We start from the raw sequence: 9,793 nt of genomic DNA, 5'->3' as shown, positions 1-9,793 counted from the left end.
AAGTGAGTCAGACAGAGAAAGACAAATATCATATATCACTTATATGTGAAATCTAATTTTTAAAAATGATACAAATGAACTTATTTACAAAACAGAAACAGATATTGAAAACAAACTTATGGTTACCAAAGGGGAAATGTTAGCGGGGGGAGGAATAAATCAGGAGCTTGGGATTAACATACACACACTACTATATATAGATAGCCAACAAGGACCTACTGTATAGCACAGGCACCTCTACTCAATATTCTGTGATAACCTATATGAGAAAAGAATCTGTAAAAGAATGAATATATATATATATGTATAACTGAATCACTTTGATGTACACCTGAAACTAACAGAACATTGTAAATCAACTATAATCCAATATAATTTTTAAAAATAATAAAAAACAAAATCTATTTCTTTTTGAAAGTCAAAGAAAGAGTATCACCTTCAGTTCAATGAATTACACCTAACATGATATTCTAACAGCAAAATTCATTAAAAGTAATAAACACTGTCTGAATGTTCATGGATCTATTGAATCAATGACAGTGGGAGTCTATAAAAATATTTACTAATTTTACTCAAGTCTGTATGGCACCAATGATGGTTATACACATAGAAAACACAAAAGCAATATTAAGTATACTTTTTAATTTTAAATAATCTAGTTATATTTTTAAGAAATTACTAATAGAACTATTGCAAAAAAAAATAACATTGTTTGAACTTCATTTGTTTTGTTTTGATTTTAATGATCCATGAAATATTAATTTCAGTGGTTATGAGTGTTATCACACTTCTATGATTCAAAGTTCAATCAATCACAAATCAAATCAGGACATCCAGAATGTGCTCGGTTTTTTGTTTGTTTAGAACTTCAGTGTTGTTGGGACCCAAACCACATCAACCATCACAAATTGCTGACCACCATGCTTCAGGTCATATTCATACATACCTTGGTCCTGGCTGTGGACCCTGCAGTGCCCTGTAAACTGGCTCTCATCCTTCAGCGTGGTCTGGAAGCCCCTGGAGAACACAGAGTTAGACCCAAGGATGAGAGTGCCTTTGTAGAAGTCCAGGAACCCTGTAGCGTACTTCCAGCATACTGTTGGAGGAAAAAAAAAAAAAAAAAAATGAGTTTGGATGCACTAGAGAGGGTAAAAGGGACAGTCTGACTTTACCTGCATAACCCCTCCCTCAAGGCAGCACAGATTAGTGCCAAAAGAGACCATCTTGGCCCATGATTTCTCACATGGAGAAAGTGAAAGCATATGAATGAGTACTCAGATTCCCCAGCCAAGTGAGATGCTGCCCAAGAGGCCCATTTCTTCTTCACCCCATCCAGAGAACTGAGTCACGAGCAGCACTACTTGGGGTAGGGAAGATGCTGTGAGAGTGGCAGAGAGGAGTCTCAGAGGGCCTTAGAGGGACGTGGATCCGGATCCTGTTTACTGCATCTTGGACTCCATCAAGAAGCCTGCCCAATAGCCACTGGGGAAGCCTCACCGTGGATCTTCCCAACTGGTCCATGGGCACCCCTAGTGCTCTGTGCAACTCACCACACACCCCCCCCCAAACTGTGTGGCGAGCTCCTTGTGCACACTCCTGATGGAGGCAAACAAGCTTTGGCAGATGGCTAGTGAGCACTGCAGAAAATCAGTCTCAATCTGCAGGCCAGGAAGCAACCACTAATTTGAGCTCTAGCGTCACCATTGGGAAAGCAAAAGGGAGGCTAGCAACCTGCCTAGTGTGTTGCAGGATGGAGAGAAGGCACATAAGCTTAAGAATTCTGCCACAAGGGGAAGCAAGAAATGTGAGGCAGGTGTATCCACAGAAGGACTAAAAAAGCCTAAGAATTCCTAGTAGGCAGTGGGAAGGTATTTCTTTCTTAAAATCAGTCAGTAAAGACTAGAAGTAACTGTTACTTCTAATGGAAGGACAGCAACCGCAAGAAGTACAAGAAACATAAAAAATCATGGAAACATGACACCAACAGGGGATCGCAATAATCTGCTAGTAACCGATCCCAAAAACATCCCTGATAAAGAATTCAAAACAGCTGGGGTTTTCCCTTGTAACGAGAACTTCTAAGATCCACTCTCTTAGCAACTTTAAATATACAATACAATATTAACTGAAGTCACCATGCTGTACTGTTACATTCCCCATTAGTTATTTATTTTATAACTAGAAGTTTGTTCTGGTTCTTTCCTGTCCTTGCCCAGCCACTCGGCTGCACAAGGTCAGAAGGGCCCAGCCAGCTGCTGACCCGCCATGCTGTCCCGCTTCCAGGGAGGCCAGGAAGGCAAGGACAGGGCTTTCCACTTCCCAGTCGCAGGGGTCCCGGCGTACTTCAACCGGCGAGCGCAGGTGCGCGCCCCGGCAGAGCGCAGCGTAGGGTCCAGTAGTGGGACCCCAGCCCTCCCTCCGCGCCCCTCCAACACCCCGCAACCCGCCTCAAGGCGGCGGCGCAGGCGCAGAGGCGCCACCCCTCCCCCGCCCTGCGAGCAACAAGCCCGAACGCCAGCCCAGCTGAAGCCGAAGCCTGAGCAAGACGCTAGGCAGCAGCGAGCCCAGCCTCCTACAAGGGGACGGAAGGGGCCGGAGCCCGAAGAGGAAGCACAAGTGCCACTACGCAGGCTGCGAGAAAGTTTTGGGGCTGGGAACTCACACAGGCACACGGCCCTTCGCTGGCGGCTGGCAGCACGGCTTGCTGAAGTTCGAATTCCGCGCCTCCGGCGAGCTGGCGCAGCACCGCCTCACTGCGCACGCGCGAGAAGTTGCGAGGCACACCTGTGGGAAGCTCGTCGGGCGCAGCCGAGGACCTCCAGGGGAAGCTCGCGCGCAGCCGCACGGCTTTCAGCCCTGGCGGGACCCACACCGTCTCTCTCCCTTTTCGATTACAGCCGCTCCGACCTCAGCAGCACCACCGTCAGCGCCCCCAGCTCGCCCAGAGCGCCGCCCGCTTGGGCTGCCAGGCCGCTGGGGCCGATTTTCTGTGGCAGCACAACCTTCGTCAATCTCTACTGCGAGCTCCGCGCTCCCCGCCCCTCATCCCGTGGGCCCGAGGCCTGAGGACCCTCCCCGCCTTGTTACCGCCGTGGGGAGGGGCTCTCCCTTCCCCTCGGGATTCCGTGTCTTTTCCTTCTGTAATGAGAAAGAAGAAGGAGAACTTCATGAAGTCAACAACAATGAAAACAAGTTTCTTCACTTCAGGGGTCAAAGTAAACTTGTAAAACAACAGCGACAACCGCAAAAAACACCATGCGCAAAGAGCACAGTATACATACCCACGAAGGTGAGAGAGTCAGTGGTGTTGAACCCCGCTTTCTCAGGGATGGACATGTTCCAGGGGTCGGTAAGGAGGCTCTCCGCACGCCCCCCGCCCCCCCCCCCCACCCCCGCTCCTGCTGCCTTACTAGGAACATAGAATGGCACTCCGGAGTTTCCGAGAACACACTGGGGACACAGCCCCAGGCCACTGCAGGTGGAGTTGAATGTCTGCCCCAAGGGTCAGTGGATGGTCAGTTCAAAGAAGATATTTGTGCTCTCAGGGCAGATCCCTAAGCTGGGGGACCCTGCGTCTCCCTCTTCTTGCCCACCTACCCAGTCTCTAGCCACCACTCTAGTGCCCGGCCTGGCTCAGAATGCAGACTGTTCTGAAGGACAGGCCACCTCAGAGGAATGCCTTAAACCATGGTGGGCAAAAGGAACACTCCCTCTGCCCTCCATGGCACCCTGCCTGTCTTCCTCTCCTGGACCGTCTCTCTGGGACCCCTCGGAGCACTGGAAACAGAGATGCAAACTCGGGTTGGGTAGACGATTGTAGGAGCCCATGTCCAATGTGTTAAGTCCAGGCCACCCACCTGACCCTCAGCCTACTTGAGGTTCAGTGTCAGCACAGGGACACCTGCTACTCTGAGTCCCTGTAGAAGGCAGATAGGGACCTTACACTATTGTTCCACATGGATGTTGCCCTCATGGTCACCACCCACCCCTACATCAACATCAAGTTGGAACTTGTGTCCCTAAGCCATGAGCACAGCCGTGCTTGTGCCCCTCCAGCTGTGTTCTGGGTTACCCTCCCCCCCCCCCTTTTTGGTAGAAATTTGCTTATCACCTGAGATACGTGGAGACATCTTGGGGTGTCACAAAAGAAGGTGAGGAGTACTTACCTAGGGATCAGTTTGCACAATGCTGAAGAAAGGGTCAGTTTTCAACGAAATGATGCCCAACGATTCAGAAACAGGGGTGATAAGCAAAGTTGTAGATTGTGCCTGGGTCTCAGTCTCCTGTACTAAACGAGGCAGGGGAAAGCAACAGATTTCAATACCTATGTTTAGCCAGGGGGAAAATGATGTTGATCCATCCCACTGTGAAGTGGGATCCAGGAAGCTGCAGGGAAAACGATCAAAGCAGAAAGGAGCAACATCTCAAACATGGGGAGTTGACTTGATCATTTGTTGACCAAAGTTACTTCCTGGAGAGGATGGAAACAGAGGGACCTGGAGGAGGGACTTCCCTTTATGACTGTGCACATTGTCTCCATTACTATTCCATTTCCAGGTCCCAAGGAGGCAGCAACTGGATGGTGCGCAATTCCCACCCATGGGTTGGAAAGGTGAGCAGAAAGCAGAATTTGGGAAGCTATGAGTTCTTGCCAAGCATGGGCTGTGTGGTAAGGTCATTTAAATCCTTGAAAAGGCACCTAAGAAGCTGAAAGAGGTTGTCTGAAGCCAGGAAAGTTGAGAGTGAAGTTCTGTCTGTTGGGAGCACAGGCCCAGCCCTGTCAAGATGTCTGTTGTCCTCAGTAGACACCTAGATTTTTCTCTAGTCTCAGAAAGTGATTAGGAGATGCTCACTGTCAATCTGAAGGTCCCAGAAAGTGCTTAGGAGATGCTTACTGTCAATCTGAAGGAGATGGAGATTATGGAGTAAACCAGTTTGAGAAACTACTTTCTTCATAGGCACTAGCCACCTTCCCTTCTGGGGGCAGATGGTGGGGAGAAGCTTAAGGTCTCACTGGGAGTGTCTAATGTCAGAAGAAAAGGAGGCTATGCAGTGACCATGGAAGGCCCAGAAAGCTCAGGCAAGGACATCTCTTCCCACACTGAGCTCCACAAATAAAACATTAATGAAATAAAGGGGGCTAAGAAGAACAGGTAGAGGCATGGTCTGCCAGATTTTCACCCTCTCACCCATATGCACACATACATGCACATATACACCAAGCAGGTGATGAGATGATCTAGGGTTGGCTGCCCCACCCCACGAGTCTGTCGGATGGGCAGCCTGACTGCAGATTGTCATTTTGGTCTAGCACTGTCGCAGGGTGCAGAGTAGCAGAGGCAAGTGAGGTATGTGTGGTGGAGGATGGAGGCCACTGAGGACTCTGGCACCAGGACCTGGACTTTCAGACTTTAGACCTGGATGTTATTTCCAGAAAGCTCTTTTAGCTGCATGAGCCTATCCATATACAGTGCATGGGTTCTTGTTCTTAGTCTGAGAGGATTCCATCACAAACACACCTGAAGGGGATATATCCAACTCCAAAACGTTATACTTTCAGCCCTGTGGCTGGGGTGGGACCCCATTGCCATGGTAACTGAGTGTGCCAGCTGATAGGCCTCTTGTAGTCCACTGAAGACATGGGCTGCTGCTTCTTTTGGCTGTTATTAAATCCAGCTGGCACAAGTGGCTGGCCCTTCTACTGCTCCTCCTCACAGTCCAGAAAAACCTGGTTTATGATCTTGTCCTCCTCAGGGGAGATGAAGTTCTTGATGATTAGGTACTTGAACTTGAGTTCCCAGGTCTCCTCATTCTGTGCCTTCTGCAGGTCCTGCTACATGCAGATGTACTCATCATACTGGTCCTGGATCTCCACCTTCACAGCCTGCTGCTTGGCATGGAGCTTCTCGAGTTTCTTGGGTTTGACTTCTGCCCCAGAACTACATGATCTCTTCATCTCAGATCATCACCTCCTGCTGTATTTCCTGCTCCTGGCATTTCTGCTTGGCAGTCTCCTCACTCTTCAGTTTCAGTATCTTCTGCTGCTGTTTGGTGTGATCCATGACGTTCTTGCCCCAATGGAGAAGCTTGCTCTCCGTGGCCTTGTACTTGGCTGCAAGCAGCTCTGTGGCCTGCTGTTCCTGCCGTAGGTCTTCCAGCATCTTCTCCTTCATCTCCAGCAGCTTCTGCTTCTCCTCACTCACCAGGCTGCAGTCATCCTCTACTACTTCTGCACCTGCAGGTAATTATCCATGTTTTTATCCAAGGCTAGTTCCAGGAGGCTGGGTAGGTGGTAGTTGTTGTTATTGTTATCCTGCTCTTTGGCCTCCCAGACCTTGATTACTGGTCCTTCATGGTATCCCACCAGGGCTGACATGCTGCTTTTTATGCTGCTGCTTTTTATGCTATAGCTCTTTATGCTGCTGCTCTTCCTCCAGAGCCACTTTTCCAGAATCTTCTTCTCCAGATGAGATTTCAGGTGGGTGATTTCCTGGAATTCTTACAGCAGTGTGTCCTTGGGGTCCTCGTGCACTCAGAGCTTGTTCTTGATCTTCTTGGCTTGGTGGGCAAAGCTTGGTTTTGGAACGGCTCTCGTTGTAGCCAGTAAGAAACTGGCTCCAGTGTGGCTGCCATGACCACCTGGTCATTGACCCCTAGCTTGACTTAGATTGCCTAGAAAATAGAACCTGAGGCAAAAATATAATGTGCTAATACTTTATTAAGGGAAAGCTTATAGCTCCAGGGAAGTATCAGTAGAAGTGTAGGACAAAAGGGACTGAGGAAAGAAAGAAGGGAGAACAAAGAGAAGTACAATGCTAAACAGACTGTAGTTTATGGGTTGCATGTGGTATGTTCAGAGAGGTCATATGAACTACTGTTTCAGATGATTTCTTGCTTTAAAAAAAAAACTATTTTAATGATTTGAGATATTGCCTTAATTATATCCTTAATTTTATGTATATTTTCATTAGCCTCTTTGTTATTGTGTTCTATGGGTCTGTCTGCCTATTTGTGTGGTACCTTGCACACTTTTAATTACTAGTTTAATTGGATATATTTGGACTAGTCCATCTAAATATTTTGCTCTTCTTTTGAAGAACTCCCTAAGGTAGTTGTTTGCTCATTTTTTCCCAGATGAATATTAGCATGGATTGTCTAATTCCATTTTCTTAAAGTTTGTATTATTTTAGGATCACATTCATTTTGGAAAGTAAATAAGAAGGACCTGAATCTTTATGACATTCTCTTTGAAAGACTGTCATGAAAGTGCTATATGACAATTCTCCTCTATTCTCGTTTGTTTAAAATGAAAATCATGTAGTCTCAGGATTCTTGTTTAATGATTTCAGACTGGGCTTGCCTTGTGTGGCACTACACTTCTCATGGAAATCAACTATGGGTTGTTTGGGGCAACTCTCCTCATTCTCCTTAGATAACAGTATTACCAGGTGCTATGGTCTAAATGTTTCTGTCCCTCCGAAATTCAGATGTTGTAATCCTAACCCCCACGTGATGGTATTAGGAGGTAATTAGGCCATGAGTGTGAATCCCTCATGATTGAGATTATTGCCCTTACAAAAGAGGCCCAGAAAGCCCCCTCACCCCTTCCACCATGTGAGGGTGTAGCAAGTAGATGGCTATCTAAGAATTAGGATGGGAACTTTCACCAGACATTCAATCTGCTAGTGGCTAGATCTTGAATTTCCCACCCTGCAGAACAGTGAGATACAAGTTTCTGTTATTTATAAGCCACCTAGGCTATGATATTCTGTTATAGAAGCCCAAACAGACCAATACACCATGATATTCTATTCATGGGCAGTGGCATGAAGTAAAGCAAGTGGAAACATGTAAGATCACTTAATTTCTAGCATTGGAACTAGCATACTGTCACGTCCAGATATATGACATTAGCCAAAGCAAATCATAGTCAAGCTAGAAGTCAGATAGGGAAGTACACTATGACCACTTTGAGGCCATTGTGTGAATGCAGGAATAATTGAATATTGGATCAAAACATTCAATACACCACAGTCTGCCTCCTTGGTTTCAATTATTCATGTCATTCCTGCATGTAAAACACACTCATCTCCATTCCATAACTACCATATGTCTCATCTAATCATGGCATCAAGTTAGAAATCTAAGATATTGTGAGTCTCATTGGGTGGAATGCAATTTCTCTTGGTCCATAGACCTATGAACTAAAAAAAATGATCTGTATTACACATGCCCTATATAAAATGGTATACAGGGAAAGAATACACACACAATACACACTCTCATTTTACAAAGGAACAGTTAGAGACTCATAACAGTCATTACTCTATATTAATTTTGAAACACTAGGCAAGTGTTACTAGGTACCCAGACTCTTGGGTAGTGGATATTATTTGCTTAGGCATTCAATTCTAAACCCTGGGATGATTTCCCAGATCCATATTTTTAAGGCTCTTGGCTTGACATCATGGAAAATTTCCTTTTCTGTCATCTTACATGGCCACTTCTAAAGAATGCATCAGGGTGTGTGTGTGTGTGTGTGTGTGTGTGTGTGTGTGTGTGTGTGTGTGTGTGTGTCTGTGTCTGGTGGCTCCCATCATCCCCTAATTCCTGACAGTTGAAATTTTGGGGCCCAGGCCAAGCATTTGTTGTTTTGGGGTCTAGATTGAAAGTGCTTTGCTTATAAAATTCTCTCTGAAACTTTGCAGGGTTTTATGTGTCTGAGCATACCCAGTTCTGTGCCAAAGGCCACATACACAATTTTTTTAAATGAGTCTTTTTGTTGGACTTAGTTATTAGTACTCTGATATTATTATTCTTATTTGGTACTTAATGTTTTTTAGGAGGCATTTTGCCCCTCTAAAAGAAGAGAAAGCTCATTCTTCTTAAACTAGTGTCTAACCAAAATATGTTCCTATCATAGTGTTCCTAGAGGGGAAGAGAAAGATGTGGTCCAAGTAAGTCACTAGGCCAATCACAATGTGGAATGGAACCTTACATTCATGATGAGGCCATGGCATGGATAGGAATTCAATGAAAGCTAAAGAATTGGTGCCAGTAATTGCATAAATCATAAAATCGCCCCCAGAGGCAGTAACTTTCCCATTTGTTCAATTATTCAGAGTCCTTTTTGAGTTCATTAAAATTTTACTTTTAAAAACATTACACATTTCTTTTTGGTTTTATCCCTAGACATTTTAACTTCTCGTTGCTATTTTAACTGGAGTTTCCTTTTGCTCTCTTCTACCCATTGTTTGTATAAATAAAAGTTGTTGGGTTTCAATATTAAAATAACTTATCCTGCCTTTTATACTAGCTTAAGGAGTTTCTCCTAGTAATTTTCAGTTTGTTGTCTTGGGGTTTCCAATCACATCTTTTCTACAGCGGATGTTCTCTGGCAGTCGTTAATACATGAGACAAAGATCCTAACCTTTATGTCAACTCCTATTGGTTCAATTACATGTTTCTTCCCCAGATGTCCTTGAACTCAATATTCCAACGTTACCTCTTCCATGCTCTTGGCCACATAGTCAAATAATTTTCCAATATTTATGAATCCAAGTGTGATGGTTAATTTTATGTGTCAACCTGACTGGGCCATGGCATGCCCAGATATTTAGTTAAACATTATTTTTGGTGTGTCTGGATGAAATTAACACTCAAATCATTTAACCGAGTAAAGCAAATTGCCATCCTCAGTGTGGGTAGGCCTCATCCAATCCATTGTTGAAGGCCTGACTAGAACCAAAAGGTGGAGTAAAGAATAATTCGCTCTTTCTGCGTGTCTTTGAGC

At 45.3% G+C, this 9,793-nt stretch overlaps 1 protein-coding gene and 1 pseudogene across 1 annotated transcript; one reads left to right on the top strand and one right to left on the bottom strand.

Moving 5' to 3' along the window:
• The first annotated feature begins 2,265 nt into the window (after positions 1 to 2,265).
• Positions 2,266 to 3,066, top strand: LOC136123193 (Krueppel-like factor 13). The gene has a single exon (XM_065877246.1). The coding sequence runs from the start codon at positions 2,266 to 2,268 to the stop codon at positions 3,064 to 3,066; it is 801 nt and encodes a 266-aa protein (XP_065733318.1).
• Positions 3,067 to 5,239: 2,173 nt separating this feature from the next.
• Positions 5,240 to 9,793, bottom strand: part of LOC136123192 (kinesin-like protein KIF3C) — a 29,926-nt pseudogene continuing 25,372 nt past the window's right edge.

This window comes from Phocoena phocoena, chromosome 5 (genome assembly GCF_963924675.1).
Source record: "Phocoena phocoena chromosome 5, mPhoPho1.1, whole genome shotgun sequence".
NCBI lineage: Eukaryota > Metazoa > Chordata > Mammalia > Artiodactyla > Phocoenidae > Phocoena > Phocoena phocoena.
Note: the sequence above shows the minus strand (reverse complement) of the source record. Positions and strands in the feature narration are given on the sequence as shown.